This window comes from Zerene cesonia, chromosome Z, assembly GCF_012273895.1.
Source record: "Zerene cesonia ecotype Mississippi chromosome Z, Zerene_cesonia_1.1, whole genome shotgun sequence".
NCBI classification, from domain to species: domain Eukaryota; kingdom Metazoa; phylum Arthropoda; class Insecta; order Lepidoptera; family Pieridae; genus Zerene; species Zerene cesonia.
In genome coordinates, this window is record NC_052122.1 from 11,543,837 (window position 1) to 11,565,004 (window position 21,168).

General features: G+C 34.0%; 1 protein-coding gene across 1 annotated transcript in view; it reads left to right on the top strand.

The window, feature by feature from the left end:
• Positions 1-21,168, top strand: part of LOC119835845 (dynein heavy chain 6, axonemal) — an 83,700-nt gene that overhangs the window by 13,741 nt on the left and 48,791 nt on the right. Inside the window, exons 21-38 of the mRNA XM_038360881.1 lie at positions 783-886; positions 1,802-1,951; positions 2,659-2,777; positions 3,014-3,187; positions 3,394-3,553; positions 3,824-3,969; positions 5,697-5,848; positions 6,343-6,535; positions 7,658-7,797; positions 11,545-11,730; positions 14,177-14,332; positions 17,135-17,362; positions 17,623-17,843; positions 18,122-18,333; positions 18,813-18,925; positions 19,053-19,195; positions 19,936-20,128; positions 20,519-20,742. Coding sequence (XP_038216809.1) covers positions 783-886; positions 1,802-1,951; positions 2,659-2,777; positions 3,014-3,187; positions 3,394-3,553; positions 3,824-3,969; positions 5,697-5,848; positions 6,343-6,535; positions 7,658-7,797; positions 11,545-11,730; positions 14,177-14,332; positions 17,135-17,362; positions 17,623-17,843; positions 18,122-18,333; positions 18,813-18,925; positions 19,053-19,195; positions 19,936-20,128; positions 20,519-20,742 — 3,014 coding nt within the window. The remainder of the gene's footprint in view (positions 1-782; positions 887-1,801; positions 1,952-2,658; positions 2,778-3,013; positions 3,188-3,393; positions 3,554-3,823; positions 3,970-5,696; positions 5,849-6,342; positions 6,536-7,657; positions 7,798-11,544; positions 11,731-14,176; positions 14,333-17,134; positions 17,363-17,622; positions 17,844-18,121; positions 18,334-18,812; positions 18,926-19,052; positions 19,196-19,935; positions 20,129-20,518; positions 20,743-21,168) is intronic.

Consider the following 21,168-nt stretch of genomic DNA (forward strand, 5'->3'; position numbering starts at 1 on the left):
ACAGATTCGAAATTCAAATGTAATATTTTTTTATAATTAAGTGTAACAGTATTTATGGCCAGACTAAGTATAGCAACAAAATAAATCGTAGTAGTGCAATATTCCAAGTATTGGATAAAAATTGCCCTTTACATTTTTCCTAGTTTGCGTAGCGCGCGCAATAAACGTTATTACAAGTTTTTTTTTTTCGAAATAAAAAATAGAAAACGTTAAAGTTTTATTGAAGTTTATTCAATGCTTCATCTGTATACCTTAAACGTTATGCCGTTATAATAATAATTATTATTAACAACCCGGAGCAACATTGGCACTCTATGTGGCACTCAGCCTAGATCATACTTATAACCTAGTCTGAAAGTTTTTGTATAGAACAGAACATACGAGTGTACGAACCCTTTCTTCCCAGATATATTTATAACCATGAAGTTGGACCAAACACATAGAGAGACACACAGATTATAGATATAGAGAACATAGGCCTCCTATGAGAATTCTGGTTCTGGTTCATAATCCACCACGTCGGCCAAATGCGGGCTCGCAGATGTCACATAGCGTCGAACTTTAAATTCTAAGACTTTCCGGGTTCCTCACGATTTTTCCTTCACCGTTTCGAATTGTAGTGATGATGGATAGTGCGCAGAAAATTTGAAAAATCGATTTATTCCCTGCTCGCCCGCTTGCAACGAAACTGCTCAATTTTCGTTTTAAATCTGATTTTAGTTATTTCTGTATCGCCTGAATACATTTTTAATTGAAAACGTGCAATAAACGAATTTTTCCAGGTGGTTCTAACAGTTTCGCAAACGATGTGGGCTCGAGGCGTTCATGAAATATTCGACCTCGATGTCCCATTGCGCATTGATACAGCTCTGCTAGATTACGAGAGGTATCATATATTGGGAACGTTTTCTTCTTAACAAATATTATAGAGCTGAAGTGTTTGTTTCTTCATATTTGTACTCATTGTACCTGAGTCTATGTATTTCGATTTATTGAAGAATGCCATATAACATCACAATACGTCCGACATGAGCGAGGCAACAATTAAAAATATTCCTTTTGAGGGCAGGCGAAGTTTCGGGGGTCAGCTGGTAATGAACAAAAGCCTGCTTGAGTGTTTTGTTGAATAATATCAGGTTGACATTCTTATATAGTAAATATTCAATAAATAGCGTAAAAGATATTTGAAGATTTGTACACTGTAATCTATATGCATTCAATGAATGTAGGAATAAGTAGAGTATAATTCTTATTCATTATTGTAACCACTTATCATCGAACTAAGCTATGTACTTACTTGAAATATTCAAATAACTTCTCAACGATGCTGAATACAAGATATCAGCATGTAATTTATTCTGTAATATTCATACTTGTTTACTTTACCTTGACCTTAACCTAAACGTATGATCTAGACATCTAATGCTTCCATGGAATAACACGGGGGAAACTTTATTACATAGTGTTTATGTTCCATTACTGGTTTACTACGAGTTTTTCGAGTCACAGTTGGCTACCAAACTTTTTGGTTTACTTTTAAAAATCTGAATACATTTTATTTAATAAAAATAATTACTACCCAATGCTCTAATGTACTTTCTAATACCTCTTCCTTAATAATTACACACACACTTCTTTAATATAACAAACATTAAATGTTATCATTGCAAAATTATTCATTGACAATATTTCTTTCTGTTAGGCATATCTTTAATTACGTGCAACATTTCATATAAATATAGGTGACATATACAGGATTTGGTGACATTTTGTTGATTTCAAACTTGTTGTTCTATTCGAGGAAATGTATTGCGGATCTCAACGACCTGGCAGCGCTAACTCGACAAGACCTCACCTCGCTGTTCCGAAAAGTTCTATGCGCTCTGATAACGGTCGACGTTCATGCAAGAGACACCATCACTCATATGGTTGAAAAGCATGTGCAAAGATCGTAAGTTAATGTTGTATGTAATTGTTATTTTAATCCATCTCTTTAAAAAATTCAGTTTCCGATGTCAATATAAATAGTGAAATTATGCTACAATAGGGAATTTGATTACAACGAGAACTCCTGAGACCTACTGAATTCTCAACGAATACGAAGAAGTGATCTGATTCCAAAATATTTCAAATTAAATTAACCGTTGAAATCGTAGTTGAAATGATACATTTAATACAAGTCCACAACTGGACTAATAATGCTATCACAAAGGAAGTTAAAAGAAAAAAATCAAGCTTCTTTACATCTAAAAAGGATGCTTATTTTTTTTCGGTTGACTATTATCAAAGATCACAGCCAGCAACCTTATGAAATGAATCACGCTTTTGTATTAGAAAATGCAAACCTCTTTTTGTGATCTTTAGACGTGAAGGATGGTTATTATTTATTGTATTATTTTTTGCCCTTTAAATGAAAATTTCTATCATACTTATATTGTTTACCTATTTCAGTTTTAAGGGAAACGTCGAGGAGAATAATCTACTGTTAGGTACCTATATAATATTAACAGAAGATCGGCGTGAAATAGTTGCATTCATAAGATGGTTTTATAAATATATAGATTGTAAAATAGCAATTTTACATGCAGTACAATTGTTGTACGTTAGTAGTTAACTACAAACGAAGAACTATATACTACTATCGATTTCATTACGCAGGAATGATTTCGAATGGCTCAAAATGATCCGCTACTACTGGGAAGACGACATCGACAACTGCGTAGCGAGGATGTCCAGCGCTATGTACATATATGGCCATGAATATTTGGGCGCTGGGGGTAATGTATTACACTAGCATTTAAAATATAATAATAAGGTCTGAAAGACCGGAAAGGTCGTAAAGACATTGTGGTACTTATAAGACACGTAGTAATTGAAAATAAGTCAATTTTGTCTGTGTTTCTGTAATTACTCTTTTTAAAACATGATACTAAAATTTAAAGTATTTATTTAATTCACATGTAGTTACTAAATAATAAAGTGCATCTCTGCACTCACACCATCTTAATTTCAGGTGTTCTGGTAATCACCCCCCTCACGGACAGATGCTACCTCTGCCTCATGGGCGCGCTGCAGCTGGACCTGGGCGGGGCTCCAGCAGGCCCAGCTGGGACCGGCAAGACAGAAACCACAAAGGATCTAGCCAAGGCTCTTGCGATCCAGTGCGTCGTGTTTAATTGCTCTGAAGGTAGTGTGAAACTATACGCAATATAATTATGATCCCTTACTGAAAATTATTTTTCAGTTCTGTACCCCTTCTTTAGCGTGGAACATCCAGGTAAATATGTATTTCAAATTTTGTAGAAAATTTTCCTATCTGAGGCCGTCTGACAATTTTTAAACGAGATATGAATTCAAGGAACTCGGATATTAAAATGTCATCTCGTTTCCAAGGTCTGGACTACAAAATGATGGGCAGATTCTTCTCGGGGCTGGCAACATCGGGGGCTTGGTGCTGCTTCGATGAGTTCAACAGAATTGACATCGAAGTGTTGTCTGTGATCGCCCAACAGTTGATCACCATTCGGAATGCTAAAGTGGCGAAACAGACCAGGTTGGTTAAAATGTACATAATCGTAATAGAAGGTTTTAGTCATTACATCACAACTTATTTTATTTATTAAAACTTCTCCTGAAGCTACTGGCAACATCGCGACTTATAGCCAGCACTCAAATCTAATTTAAACATTATAGTGTGTTTAAAAATAATTTCTTCTAACAATAATATAACTAAAAACCCGAAAAATAGTACAGCTAATAACCAGAAAAATCTTAGATATTTTAAGTGTTTGTTAAAGCGACTATATTCGTGTTTGTTTTACAGATTTATGTTTGAGGGCCGCGAAATAAAACTAGTGCGAACCTGTGCCGCCTTCATCACAATGAATCCGGGCTATGCTGGAAGGACTGAACTGCCGGACAATTTGAAAGCACTATTTAGACCTATTTCTATGATGGTGCCCGATTATGGTGAGCGCAGACACTACTATATTACACTTATAATTTTACATACGAAAGCGCCATCAATCTTGAAATACCATTAGCAGTAAACGAATAAAGTAAAAACTTTAAAGCCTCGTTTTCAAGGTAAAAATTTACTGGGCAATAGTTGATCAGATATTTTACGGAAACTTTGCATTAATATCGTCCCTCCTCGGGCGAGAGCATTTCGACGTGTGTTATCAACTCTGCAGCATAGCGTTGTACGCAGCGTGTTGACAGCAACTCTGAATCATGTTGATTCAACTTTGTCGCTTATCAAACGTTTATTATGAATACTTGGCTTGATAAAATATGGGCATTTATTTATACCTACTATTAAGCTTAAAATCGTAAAAACCGTTTGGAAAGAAAAATACAATAGCTGTAAGAACAATTATATAAGATGGCAATTATAAACATAAACAATGAATTTAACATTGTTGACGTGGAATGTTACGTCTCAAAGAATAATAGTCTTTAAAAATTTGCCAAAATGAAACTTTTTGTTTCAAGCGTTGTTTTGAATGATCTTTACGTAACACGTGATAATAGCGTCTAAAGCAAAAGTATCTTATATCATGTTATTAATGGTAAATTTTATGATGAAAATGATATATATTTAAATATTGTTAATTAAGTTGAAGTATTGGGATCTCTAGATAATAATTTTGCTCTATTCACTGTCTACAGAAAAATTATAAAAGAAACATAACCGACATTTCATTTGCAAAACATTGTATCGATATTACGTCCCTTCCATTTTGTAGGTAATTTTATATGCAAATTACAAAGCTTTTATTGAAATAGTCCGATATTTAATAAACTGAATTTGATGCACAAACACAAAGGATCGGTATGTCTTTATTAAAATTCGAAACGCTCGTGCAGGTTTCGGGGAATTATCATCATTAAAGCGTTCTCGGAAACATGTTTATTGGATTCGCTTTAATAATATACACATGCACTGAACTTTGTTTGCTTTATGATCTTGTTTGAGGTACGTTTGTATTGATACTGGAACTCATTGAACGTGCAGTGGTGCGTTAAACTTATAAAGGACTAGTACATTTTGCATGAATGACTAGTTCCTGGAATTCGTTCTGAATTATGTTTTAGGCGTATCTACAGCTGTATTCGTAAAAAAGTCAAAAGATAAAATAACAATAAGCCAGATACAGATTTACAGATTCCGCACACGATTCAAATGTTAATACTATTTATGAACTAATTTTTTAATTACATCTCGACTCGACCAGCAAACTTACGAAAGAACTCATTTCTCGACTTACGCTTAATGGAATTAGAACTTATTTTGTAATAAGTCAATCAATATTTGTATTGCTGAAATACAATTTGATTTTATACCTTATACCTGCAATGTCTATCTTTCGCTTGCTGCGAGCTAAAGGACGTACACATGTGTGTGTAGTACGTATATTGATAAATATGGCTACTACAATTCCTTGTCAGTTTTAGGTCGATCCAATGTTATAAATTCTATTCGAATTCAATAAATCCTTTGTTTAATAAAAAAATAATAATGTACATTTTTTTACTTGTAACTCTTTTCTATATATTTTTTCTTTTATAATCGTTAATATTATGTATTAATGATTATAAAAATTATCATAGGTATATATTTTTTTAGATTACATATTTTGTCGTTAAGGAATTACAAAGGGTATTTTGGACATAAAACATAATGTTTGTTGCAGCGCTCATTGCGGAAGTTATTCTGTATTCAGAAGGCTTTGAATCGTCGAAAGGTTTGGCAAAGAAAATGGTCCAAATGTACAAATTATCGAGCGAACAATTGTCCAAACAAGACCATTATGATTTTGGAATGAGGGCCGTAAAAAGTGTACTTGTAAGTTTCAACTTAATTTAATATTAAATATGTACGCATGAAAATTTCCCGCCATATTTTTCGCATAATTATTTAATATATATTGTTCCATACAAATCACATCGTTAATACCCTATATCGTACGTATACATTTTTGAAAGTTTCGTAAAGTTGAGACTTTTCCTTAGTAACAAATTGCTTAATGAAAGTTCAAGAAATCAGATAAGGTCTCTTTTATTTCGGCATCTTAATATTATTGGTCCGTCAAACATAACATTTAGACATTTCACAATGTACCGAAGGACATGTATTTTATTTTGGTTAGAGCTTCCACTTTCACAATCATTTAAAATTATATTGATGTAGTAATTATTTAAATTAATTAAATACTTTAATATATGTATAGTAAAGTTGTATTTCTTATTTTTTAACTACATTATCTGTTATTTCTTTGTTCATTATTATTACAATATGTGGCATAAATAGGTGACCGTACCTTACCTGTACTTTGGTAGGTGATGGCCGGAGCTTTAAAACGCGCCAGTCCAGACCAGCACGAAGAGATGACTCTGCTGTGTGCGCTGAACGATAGCAACTTGCCTAAGTTTCTGGCGGCAGATGCGGTGCTGTTCGCTGGAATATTGTCTGACCTGTTCCCGGGCGTGTCGCTGCCCGTGAGAGATTATGGGGTCATGGTGGACGTTATAAGTAAGTGGGTAAAAGAGATAACAGGATACGTGGAGTCCGCATAGTCGAAGAAATCCTAAATTTGGTCCCCGGTATATCTAATACGAAACTATCGGATCCGTATTAGATGTACTTGTATCGATTTTGGTTATATGTACAATTAAATAAAAAAAATAAACGTAATTACTTACTTCACTTCGATCAAAAACTATATTTTGTAATGTGAAAAACTAATTTATTAATGTATCAAAACCGATTTTCATTTGTGGCATACATCGGAAATATTTTCAACTAATTACTGAACATCATTGCATACCTTTACCAATATATTTTGTTTGATATGAAACAAATTAAATTAACTGTAATTACCATAACGTTAAAATAATTCAGCGAACGCCTATACTGCATACATACATGTCAAAGAGCAAATTGTTTTTCCTATAAAACATCCGGCTATTGATTTTCGCAGTATTGATAGTTGTGGATAGGAAGTAATTAAAGGTTAAGTTTGTGCATCGGAAATATGTTTTCATAAAATTGTCGGTAAATTCATAACCTATGGTTGTTCAAAGTTTTCCTATAAGCAAAATCATCAATATTCGTATGTTATTTAATCTTTTGCAGTACATACAGAACTATCGGAATATAAAGAACTACTAGCTGTGACCCGCGGTCGAAACCGCGTAAGTCCGTATCCCGTAGGAATATTCGTATAAAAAGTGCCTATGTGTTATTTCAGTTGTCCAGTTATCTACGAAGCAAATTTCATTGCAATCGGTTCAGTAGTTTTTGCGTGAAAGAATAACAGACGCACGCATACATATGCATCCATCCTCACAAACTTTTTTTTATTCGCCATTAGATGTCAGGAAGAATCATAATAAATTGGGTCTACTCAAACGCAAGTAAGTTTAAGTCGATAAAACACGAATATGACATTTTCTAATAAAAATTCCTTGCTAGATCAATTTATCGCCCCCGAAACCCCCTATATACCAAATTTCATGAAAATCGTTGGAGCCGATTCCGATATATATATATATATATATATATATATATACAAGAATTGCTCATTTAAAGGTATAAGATAACACGATTTGATGTTCTGAGTCTGTTCATAAAAATTCATATTTCTCTAAACAGAAGAGATACTGATCGAGCGCAAGTTGCAAGTGGAAGATTGTCAGATAAAGAAGGTGATACAGTTGCACGAAACGATGATTGTCAGGTGGGGGGTCATGTTGGTGGGGCCAACCGGCGGTGGCAAGACCACAGTGCTGCATGTAAGCAATTAGAGTAAATTATCATACACGTAATCATCGCCATCATCATAGTAATATTAATTATCATCATCATCATCATCATCATCGCTACATCATTATATTCATCATCACCATCGATATAAGAAATCCGTAAACACCGTTTGAGAGATTTGTAGATACGAAAATTTGGTAAATTTCACAACGTTCGAGATATTCGACCTCGTTTGAAATTGTCGAATGTTGCAATGAACTTTTCTTGTTATTGAGTTTGTGACACGTGACTCGGAAAAATGCATGGTATTGGGCGGAATATTTATTGTAATAATTTAAAGTATTTTTAAACATTATTAAAAAAAGTAAATAACTATACTGTACTTCTTCTCTATATAAACTATAAGAGTGCTAATAGTCATACTCCTCCGTCCGTATTATTTTCGTAAAAAGCAGTACAATGTTATAGCTTCGCGCATTTAACAACAGATTATATACATTACTTAGATTATTAGATTTACTTTAACAGGTTCATTAGAAATAATGTAATTTATAAAGGCAATTATTTAAAATTTCTTATATTATTATAATCATCAGTAATCTTCTTTACATAAATCTCTATTTGTTCCGGGAATTTGTTAAAGCAGCAAGCAACAACTGCGAAGTTGTATCAATAATCGAGAATATTGTATATTCCGATGTGTACTAAGCCCTTCATCACTTCCTACTTTATTAGAAGTATAACATTTAATTTTTATTTATTTCTATTTCATTTATAAGAAAATATATAAACAATATCATAGTGGCATTATGATTTGATCAGATAGTGGATATTTTATAGTGATAACAATAATTGTTAGTACATCCGATATAAAACAATAGCAACTTGATTTAATTACAAACTGTACGAGGCTTACTTAGAACTTATCGCGATTTATTTCGTAATTTTCTATATTATTTAATGCACTTACATAACGCACCTTGTTTTTTCTATTTTAATATTTCACATATTTTTATATTTAATTTAGCTTCCTAACATAAAATGTTTAAATGTGTGGTAATGTGGAATCGAATAAATGAATTTCATAATATCTCGTTCTGGTCTCTTCGTTTGAACTGTTACAAATATTTCACAGACCAATTAACATCTTATCAGAAATCCTATGCGCGTGTTGGATTATAGAATAATATCAGAATATTCACCGCTTAATATATACCTTATATATTATGTTTGCGATGAGATAGTTTGGGCAATAGTAAATATGTTCACATCAAGTAAACAGTAGTAAAGCAAAGCTGCAATATCATGCTCATCCCTGCTATATTGCACTTTGATGTCGTGTCTATCCGAATAGCAAATTATAATCGACTTTGATGTGTATTGGTATTGCGTATCAAATAACTGTACGTATGTTCGTATATAAATTTATTGAGAATTAATCCTTATTGTCATGCAATCGCTGAAGTAAGACAAATGACATTTAATAAAATAGAAATATTGTGGTAAAATTAAAAATATAATGTTACAAATAACTTTGATTTTTGAATTGAAACATCCCGCGTTTTCTTCTTGCTTATTTGATTCAGCTTTATTAGCTTAATACTCGTAATAATATACTTACAGCTTAAAAATACAGCGACGAGACACAAGAAACAATATTAAATTTATTTATTTGATGAGCGAAGGTTTTCATATCACCAAGTTACCTTTGTTGAGTGGAAAATACAATTAAATTAATTACAGTGAGTAAAGTAATTAAGAAGCAGCTCCCTCAAAGTCTTGATGAAACTGCATCTCAAAGTAAATTATATTATAGATGTCTTCCGCTTATTGCAAGTTCTCATTTCCACAACTTTCTCACAAATACTGAACTACTCATCTATTGAGACTGTCCTCGCCTTTTTATCACACAATGGTGGGAGTCGAGCTCGCTACAATGAAATAGTTGCCTGCTACTGTGTTTCTTACGATGAGTGGAGGCTCATATCCTTTTTATTACCCTTCCCAGTCCTTTCCTTTATTCGTCTCGTCAATCCTTTCTTAATCCCTATCCAATTTGAAGTCAACAATTCATTTGAAGTGGTAATAATGTCTGCAATCGATCTAACGCCTCTCCAAATGTTCATGGGCGGTTGTAGCGTTGATAATAAGTATCAGGCGACACACCACAGCTCCATTGCCAACGGCGACGTAAAAAAACCGTTTCCTTTTTTTCAATCTTCCAGTCCCTTCCTTTTTTCCAGTCAATTCTTTTCTTATTCCTACCCTAAAAGCGAGCAGCGTATTCGCAGTCACACTACCTCCGCGAATTTTCATAAGCTGTGGTGATCGTTTACCATCAAGCGAACCACCGACTCAGCTACCCGTTATAACATAAAAATATCTAGTCCTTAGTTAAGCTCACGTAATGTCAGTCTGTGGAGGTTTATTTTTATCGAGTAAAATCAAAATAGCTTCATAATAACTAATTGCTCTTGCTACGTAATAATTCTATTTTGCCTCACTATCGAAATCACTACACGAGCGATTACGATTGGTCAGTAATGTAATTACGACAATGGTTAGATATAGCGTGGATAGATTCGCCCTGTAGCGCTTTTAATGACGTTACATGATTCATCAATATTCCCAATATTGGATATTTTCAGCACTGAAATGTTTTAGCCCTCTACGTAAGATTGTGTTTGATAAAAATGTCAAAGAAATTTAAGATGTTAAAAATAATTAGTTCTTTTTATAAATTATATTTGATTAATATCCCGCCCGCGGTGTCGCCCGCATATTCAAAGGGATCGATCCCGCACAATTGTCATTCTCCTTGGATTTTCTCGATGAAATCCATCGTATGTCCTTTTTCAGGTCTCAAACGAGTTTGGTATCGCATTTCATCCAAATCAGTTCTGTGGTTTAGGTGTGAAGAAAAGATAGACAAACAGACAGAGTTACTTTTACATATATAGATAAAAAAGCGACTGCATTTTTAAGTCGGTTGAAAAAAGAGGCTGTTTCCTTATAGCTTCACGCCCACCGTTCCATGTTGTAAAATTAAATATATGTTTACACATTATTATGATACTTATTTGTTTCGCAGAAATGCATGCTTGTTGAAAAACATCGTATTTATAAATTATCGAAACGTACTACGCCAATAAGCGAATGTAATTTTAATGAAGTACATTTCAACGGGCAGATCACGTAACTACAGTGGATTATGCGTTTTGTACTAATGAATTAGGAACTATACCATACTTGTATTGATAAACAACAAAAGCAGATAAGACTTATTCTGTGGCACTCAAACTTAACGAATCTTGCCCCATTTAATCAAAATATATTCACTCATCACACACCACCCCAAATTATTAAAAATCTTCAGAATTTGAGCTTTCTTTGATGTTAATCAATTTAAGGTGTATTTTCTTTTTCTTGTGCTCTATAATTCTATTCAATCAAGTCTTAGATCAATTTACTAGAGTCAATGTTCATAATGAGTCAATTTTAAGAAATTAAGTCAAAATTAGCCATCCCACTTTAAAGCCTGCCTAATTATTCTGGATTTTTAACCATCTCCTTCTAGATTTCAGCGTCCACAACGTTGACGAGACGTTGCCGTCCACTTTGAGAAAGACTGGACTAATTGTATGATTACTTATTAGAGGCTTTGCTTTTTAATAATAACATAAGTCCTTAAAATGCTCTTGGACCAAGGCTTTTTAACCATAAAACTCAACTTTGTTGCGCTATGAATAAGTATGTTTCAATTATATTTCATACAGGTATTAGGCGATACCTACACTCGTCTATGTGAAAATGGTGTTGAAGGTCCAACATACCAAATAGTACACAAATATATAATGAACCCCAAGAGCCTCAGTATCGGAGAGTTATACGGAGAAGTGAACTTACAAACCTTAGAGTGGCATGACGGTATTCTACCTCTGTCCCTACGTACTGCTGTACAGGTAATGTTTAGAACTATTACTTTATTCCTTATTTTTTAACTAAATTATCAAATGGTTCATGGTATTCCTTTATTTTTAAGCAGTGTTGAATGTATATTTTACTAGCTGCGCCGCGGTTTCACTGCGTTAGTCCGTATCCCGTTGGAATATCGGGATAAAAAGTTGCCTATATGTTATTCCAGTTGTTCAGCTATCTAAGAACCAAATTTCATTGCAATCGGTTCAGTAGTTTTTGCGTGAAAGAGCAACAAACACACACATCCTTACAAACTTTCGCATTTATAATAATAGTAGGGTTATTCCCGAGATGCTAGAACAGGCTTCGTCTTAATCGACATATTTTATATCTTTATCAAAATTTTAAAAGTCCACTCAGAAAATCATTTAAATCTGTATAATCGTCCTTGAGTTATAACATTCGCCATTAAAGCAACACCTTCTTTAATATGCTATCGACACAATTAAGTATATTTGTAAAAAAAAACATAGAAAACTCAGTATTAAACCTTATTCGGAACATCGTAAAAACCGGAAAATAAATGACTGTACTTATAAATTTCGCTTTACCTCCATCAGTTTTGTAGATTAAACTTTAGTTTATATATATAAAAGTGTATATATGCATCATATATGGATATATGTATACTATTTTGATCACACTTGCATAAAGGTTGACGTAATAGGTAGGTTTGTGGCAGCCATGACTTGTTGACATTCATGGAGTCCGCGCAGCCACCCACGTTCTCAGAATAGCGGGAAATAATTCAGCCATTTTGTGAACAAAAGTGATTTATTTATAATAAATGTTTGTGTTAATTATGCATAAATATAATTTAAAATTTACCGTCTATATTTTTGTCATCTTATTTATAAGTATCTATCAGAGTTGAGACAAAGTACAGAGAAGAACTTATCGCATATAGCTTATATGAAATAAATATATATTATAAAATAGTAATGAAAAAAATTAACCACCTTCAAAATTATAGAACTAGAGCAAATTTAAATATGACCAAAAAAGAATCATTAAAGTTAGTTCACCCAGTCGAAAGTTCTCAAAGTTTTTTTTTCTACAATAAATGCAGAACTAAGAACCTCCCCCTTTTCTTGAAGTTGGTTGAAAAGTAACATAGTTCACGATGTAAGGTAACCAACCAACATTTCAATGGCAAACTGTGGACACTGGAAAAACAGAACAATTTAAAAACAGTTTTCCATTGAGTACTCCACGGCAACTTATATTGGATTTTCCCACCCAGATCACCCACTCGTCGCCCCGACCGATTCCTACCGTGATTGCACTTGAAAATTTTATTTTACACCAACAACTCGTCCTGCAAATTTCACAATGATCGAATCAACGATTCTCGAGTTAACGACGAACAAACACGTATATAACTTAGAATGAAACAGAATACATAATGGAAATGGAGATAAGCTATGAAGACTATTTACATATTTGAAATCGTTTTCATTTCGATCAATGCAAAAAAACCTTTGACTGCCTCCTTGGCACAGTGGTTAACGCGTGAGCGTAGAACCGAGGGGTCCTGGGTTCATTTTTCATACCAATATTTTATGTAATTTATACAAAAATTATTAGGAGCAACTATCTTCCTATATTAATATTTCCCACAAAAAGGACACCCATATACTTGGAGAGGGAGGTCAGACTGGGACCAACTTCCTACGAAACACAAAAAGAATCACAGCTCGTCGGTTGAAAACTCACGGAGATATCGAATAACGAAACCAAATAATTCAGTTGAATTGAGAACCGCATTCGGTTGTAGGAACGACGCTTATAAAAATAAAAATGTTGAGTTCATTGCAAAAACCATAATTATAACAAAACGATAATAAGTTTATAATGCATATTAACAGTACTGCATCAAGGGGATATTTTATAAACGTCTCTTATTTTAAATTTTAGATATACTATAGCACGACTAGCTTCATTAAAATCGCTGAACCAACTTAATTATGTTATGCTATATTGGTTCCCTATACACTTTAAAATTACACTGCAAATTCAATATCGATGCTATTTGAATTTACTACAAATCTTTGATATTTATAGCCTCAATTATAAGAAGTAGAATTATATCTATTCTTTGTAATATTCTCTTTTTAATATGATTTACAAAACAATAAAATTACATTGATACATGAGAAATTTTGGAAGAATCGAAAAAATTTGATCACGAGGCAGGATTCGATTGATTAGATTGATAGAGTCACAGGCAGAATTTTTTTTAAATAGTAACCACACGACAGGTATCAAATAAAAAATACAATTGACAACAATTCCTTATATAATAGTAAAAAAAAAATTAAATCATGAGTGTCAAAAAAAAACGAATCTTCCCGCACAGGTTTACACAATTATTAATATCCACGTTCAAAGACACATCGATTCTAACCTAACATTAATATTCATACATAGTGCGAAGATCCCGATCACCAGTGGTTGATTTGCGACGGGCCGGTGGACGCCGTGTGGATCGAGAACATGAATACTGTCCTTGATGATAACAAGATGCTCTGTCTGTCCAACTCGGAGCGGATTAAGCTGACGCCGTATGTGCATATGGTATTTGAGGTGAGATTACCCGTTTCAGTCGACTGCACTTATTCATTCTACATCTGAATGTGCTTCGTACTTTGTGTTGTTACTGCATAATTGGTACATTTACGCTACTAGATGTAACCCGCGGCGTTAATCGCGTGGTTCACGGGTTAAAATGCTATGTGTAGCCTAGGCGCTAATAAATTCTATAATGTATCTCTGTAGCAAATTTCATAAAGATACCATAAGCTGTTTTCGCGTTAAAGAGTAACAAACATCCATATCCACCCATCCATACTTATACTATGATTTGAATGAATGGACAAAATTTATAGACTTTTTTTTACTTTAGAGCAAAGGATTTGCTTTTACCTTTTGAAAATGTTACTAAATACCAAGAAGAACTTGTAAGAGTACCAGGAGTAAAAATGTGAAATTAATTTGCATATTTAAATATTTACTTAACTCTTTGACAAAATTGTATAAGAGGAAACCTGATAATTTGCATTGTCTCTACAACGTTAATCTATAAAAGCCACACTATTTTCACTACTTCATCATTTTCACGGTGTAAAACATTTTTCGCGAGTTCGAATAATAATTACAATGTTCTCAAGTTCCATAAAAACTTTCGCATAGGAATTTTCCATCAAAGGAGTTGTATAGCAAGAAAATGTTTTAGCAGGGACATCCTATTTTAGTGTAAAATGTTGATACTTTCCTGTCAAAAAGAATACAGCAATGTGCTAATAAGTAATTTACTGACAAATTTTCTGACAATTTTTAAACGTAGGTCCTATTTCTTTTTAGTTAGCTAGCTAGATTAGCTAGTTAGTTTTAGTTAGTTAGAGTAAAAATTACTAAAACGAAGGAAACTCGATCGTAAATGCACATTTGGTTATTCGTTTGTAAACAAACCTCCCGCCGGCGTTAAAACTGTTTCCCCCGTGTCCATTATTCCGACACCTTCGACAAGACACATTTTGGTATATTGTGACGTTACTGTTTTGCTGTTATTACAGGCATTACAAACATTATCAAAGAAAAATTACACGATTAAATAAATATACGTTTTGACGTGACAACGTCTTAAATTAGGTTGCGGCTCGGAGGCACTCATGAAAAAGTGTAACGCCCGGTAACGTTACGATGAGTCACCGAACTATGATCGGTCCGCCGCGCGCGCAGCACTAGAGAATTAGGCACATTGAATCGGCGCGTGCTTGTGTCTCTGTCTCTGTCTTTTTAGTAAACAAAATATATTTTCTATAGTTAAAATTTGTGCAATTCTTATTTTCATTCAATTCCTTGTTCCTATTGTGCAATTTAATAATATTCATATCAATAAATATTCTACCGAGAAAGAGACGTTGTCACGTAAAATCTTCGCCCGAAAAACCGACTTTACAGGCAACCATTCTTTTTCATCATCATATTTAATGCAACACAATGGCCAAGTACGGGTTGGCAAGTCACATCGATAAACTGGTTTAATAAACGTTTTCCTCACATTGTTTTGTTTTACCTTTTTTAACAATGGTGATGTAAATAATGTGCAGGTAAATTGAAACAATATATTTTTGCACGCTCGCCTGGTTACATATCCCCGATTAAAAGTGTATATTACATAAATGTTAAATTAATTTTTAAATAATTTGGGATATTTTCTAAAAATGACAACAAATACGAAAGGAAATAATACCTACCACCCACTATCCAGTTCCTTCAATTGCCTTTTTGTACACAATTCTAAATTTTTATTCACCAAAATTGTATTTTTTTTTTATCTTAACTTGTTTTTCAGTGTATTTATATGAGCTCGTGTAATTTCCCACTACTAGTTTTGATATTTGATTGCGTTACATGCGAATAATTGAATCAACATGATGCGTAGTCGCTCGATACAGTTGCCGCGAGCTAACTTCCAAAATTACAGATATTAAATAAATTTATTATGAACCGTAAACTAAAGACAGTTGCATTTGAATGCATCACAATGAATCATATTTTATTTATATCAAAATTTGCTATATGGTTTTCCCAAAGTACACGAAAATTGAACAATGTATTATAAGGAAAAAAACCACGTAAATGGGATGTTGTGAGAACGAAATTGTAAATATTTTTAAGAGACTGTTTTACAATGCAATCACACGTTCAATCATTCTGCACGTCACTCGTTGGACACGTCAGTTATCTGGATTTTTCCTTAGAATTATGGATTATGCATACAATACGAATTCCTATACGACTCTCGTAGAACTAAGGTGGAATATTTGCTTTATGTGTCATAATTTCTGGATAGAGAAATGGATTCGTTATTAGCATTCGTTACAGCCACTCACTGCAACACTGAAATCCTTTTGCTATTGGCAGTTTGAATGATGGATTATGAAACGAAAAACATACTTACATTGTCTATGAGAAATTTGCCAGAGTCCAACATGGCGTGGTCCGAAGGGGGCCGTCAATTTTTCAATTTCACATGTACGATATAACACGTGAAATTGAAAAATTTCCTTAAAAATTTAATTTAATATGAGTCATTGTAATAAAGCTTGCATTTACATATAATATTCTAGCTATGTAATTTTTCGGTTTATTCTAAGGATACTGTCCAACATAATTTGCCTTTACATAAGTTGTGATTATTGTGATGGAGAAAGGATAATTCAATAATTCGTTCATTGCCGATATTAAATAATATTGGTCAGAAATTTTAAAGTTTTCAAAAACACTTCCACTGTATGTTTATGAATGTCCTATAGTTTAAGAAAATGTATGGTGGATAGAAATCTGGATAGAACATTTTAATCTAATTCTGTTATAAACCAGGTAGCAGATTTGGCGCAAGCATCACCAGCGACCGTATCACGCTGTGGCATGGTCTATATCGACCCAGGAGAGCTAGGCTACCTACCGTTTGTTAGATCCTGGCTCGCTGAAGGCATAGACAAGAATCTCTTCACGCAGGAGAACTCAGACTTTCTATATGAGCTCTTTAAAATGTTGGAAGTCGGATTGACTCACGTGAACGTCAAGTGCAGTGTTGGGATAAAGCAGGTGAGCGAGAAAAATACATTTCTCTTTGTGAATGTCGTAGTTGCTTCGGCAATTAAATGTAGAAGGTACTTTAAAGAAACAAGGGAATCAAATTAAACACAGTTTCAAAATAGTATCACTACTTTTTAGGTTTATTATCATGGTAGTGGATCATTCTGATCTCCAAAGAATTTTTTTGTGATTTGATATATCTGAATCAAACATTTTTTTTTCGGGCTCATTTTCGTGCAAATAATCTTTAGCATTGCTTCAATTAACAGGTGGATATAAGCAAAGTATCAGCCCAGTGCTGTCTCATGACCGCGTTACTCTCCGAACCTGGCGAGAGGTTTGCGGACAAAGCAGCGATCAAAACCTATATCGCGTACTGCTTTATCTTCTGCTATATCTGGTGCATTGGTGGGAACATTCTTGAGACCAATCGAAAGGCTTTCGAGGAGGTTGTTAAGAGGCAATTTGAAGCGTTCGAAGAAGCTGAGTAGTGAGTTTTACTCAAATGTCATTATTGTAGATTAATAATTTTAAAAATATAATTAAACGAAATTCAGTCAAGGTGTTTTTTATTATTATGTAAGCCCGCAAGGCAGTTGAGATGGGGCGCCAGATAGTAAGCAATCACAGTACCATATACATGCTACTATTGAACGCCGACTATGCGGGGCTGTTGCTACCTTCCTTCTGCAACTCCCACGTCATTCTCCTCTTTATGTTCTTCATACACTTCAATCCAGGAGCTATAGTAACATTCTATTGGTACAGTTTCCCGCAAGGCTTCAACTTCTTCGATATGTTCATGGACACGAAGCACCGTAAGCTCAAAGTATGGGCTGAAATCATCCCGGAGTTTCTGTACGATTGCAATAAGCCATTCTTCGAAACCCTCGTGCCGACCATAGACACCGTTCGATATGGATATTTGTTCCAGAAGCTTCTAGGCGTTTGTAAGCCCGTTATGTTCACTGGGAATACAGGTTGGTAATGGTTTGTTGTACATATTTATTGGGATTCTTCAGAAATTACGAAAGTAACCATATTCCCCTAAGCACGATAACTCCGTTATATATCAATTCGTGGTAATGCTAAGCGTAATTTTGAAAATTATGTTTAGTCTGTTTTTCTGATAAAATTGCGAGTTTTAAAATGAATAACATTAATAACAATCGGTTGTACTAAAAAGAAGAATAGATTCTTATTCTTCAACAAATGTTTTACAGTCTATGTAAAGTATATCTATAGTCTAGAAAATAATATTAATATTACGAGATGTTGATGCAGCAACTGATGTCATCTGATTAATTTTGCGTATATTAAGATGTTTTTAGTGAAAAGCATTAACAATCACCCAAAAAGTATTGCTACAATAATAAACATCTTCAAAATCAACAGCTGAAATTAGGAAGTGGTTTCATTTTTTATTATCATCATCATCTTCAATTATCGTGATGTACAGGAGTTGGGAAGACAGTCATAGCTGCGGAGGTATTGAACAAAATGGCCAGCGGCGGCATATATATACCAGTTATATTGAACTTTTCCGCGCAAACTAGCAGCCCTAGGACTCAGGTTGGATTTTATTTTATTATTTTTACATAAATTTACATTTGAATTATCTTTTACGTAATCCCATAAAATATCTCAGGAAAGACCAGCTAAAATATATATAAATTCTGCATCATTACTTCACAAATAGGAGGTAATAGAACTTCGCTTAGAAAAGCGACCACGCAAAGCGATAGGAGCTCCCCTCGGTAAGAAGGTGGTCATATTCATTGACGACGTTAACATGCCTCGCCTGGACGTGTATGGTGCTCAACCCACTATAGAGTTACTCAGGTAAGAACAAGAATATAAAATTGTAGTATCTATGGGGTTGGTTTTTCCGTTATAGTACTTAAAATGCAAAAGAGAAGAAATATAAGACTGGGTACACGAATGAGAAAAAAATAAAACGTTTCGAAATATCTTCGTTATACTAAATTTGACCTATGCGTTATCTTCCAGTACTGAAATACATGAAATACTAAAAAGAAATTTATAGAAAAAATATCCATGGATCAAACACGATTTACTGATACAGTTCTATTTTAAGGAAGGATTAAAAATATTTGTAAATATTTGAAATTCAGTTTGCACCCGCGATGTTCCCACACAAAATCGAAACCTACGCAGTGTATCAGTTTTCTAGGGATAAACTATCTTTAGCAGATTTAATCTTATTTTGCTTTATTGCTTATATTATGAAATCTGATCTTGGAATTTGTTAAGGTTGTTACAGAAATACGATTTAATTTTAGTTCTATTTGCATAATACCGATATTTTTACTCGAAAATGTTCAACCTACTTTTTTAACGGTACTGCCTTATATTTATGAGTATATTATCTACTATTAACACTTATTATCAACGAATGTAGTTGTTCGAACGAATATGTAGTTCCTGTATGGAACATACATTCTACAAGTCAAAACAAAGTCTACAAAACCTTTTGTGAAAAATTATACCATTACTTATAATAATAAGGACCTTTATCTATCTGGGGAAATTCCCAATATCCATGTAGACACCCTCAACAGGCAATTCCTAGATTTCGGCGGTGTATACGACCGCGACAAACTGTATTGGAAGGAGATATTGGACGTGGTGTTGTCGTGCGCGTGCGCCCCGCCCGGCGGCGGCCGAAACCCGCTTACCGGCCGCTTCGTGAGACACTTCGCTATGTTCTACATATCAGCGCCTAATTCTGAAGCTATGAAGACTATTTTTAAAGTCAGTGTTTGAGTACATACCGTACTTAAAAATATTTATATTCACTTTTAGATTTTCTACGAATCGTGCAATACGCTATACCTTCTTCCGTATTTATTTAGTTAATTAAAATGTAAATTTCCATTTCTGTTGCAATTTTAGTTCTCGGGCCTTGCAAGTTTTTGTAATACATATCTAAGATAATTTTCATAGAAAATATTCTTTGGATTCATATTGAATCCAATGAAAATTATAAATTCGAAGATTTTCTAGAAATTTAAGTATAAATACCTTATAAAGAACCCTTTATGAATTAAGCAGATAATTTATCTCATTGTTATTTTAAAATCATATAATTAAATCCTAGTAATTTCCAAACCTGATTAGCTATACACCTGGTCGTATTACCAGGCAATTCTCAAAGGTCACATGGAGGACTTTGTGTCCGAAGTATCAGTGCTAGGTGACCCCATAGTCAACGCAGCCGTGGACGTCTACTTGAAGATCTGCGCAGAATTACTCCCAACCCCAGCCAAGTCCCACTACGTGTTCAATTTGAGAGACTTGTCCAAGTGCATGCAAGGAGTGTTGCAAGCCAATGCAGCGTACATGAGACTACCGCAAGCTATGTTGAGGTATGTTCAAGAACTATCCAAATAATTAATCAGAAACATAAAAAATACGTAAAAAATTATGTTATATTTGAGGGTAGAATAGAAATAACATTTATATAATTTTTATATGGGATAGATAATAGGCACAACATACTCCAGTCTTTTTATTCATGCCTTAAGCGGGCAACTGAGCTGGTGTTTTGCCTAACGGCAAGCTATTAACGCCCAGGAACATTCGTAGGATTAGGTTACGCCGCTACGTATGCACTGCCCGCTTCTAAGGGGAATGGCTTGGGAAGGGTTAGGAGCTCCGACTCTCCCATTCACAAAACTCAGTAGCATGCTACTATTTCACGCCGCTTTTACTAGGAGGATACAGACCCATGTCGTGCCGAAGCGTGATCGTCTCCCGCATAATACACTTGAATAATTTAAGTCTATTTATAT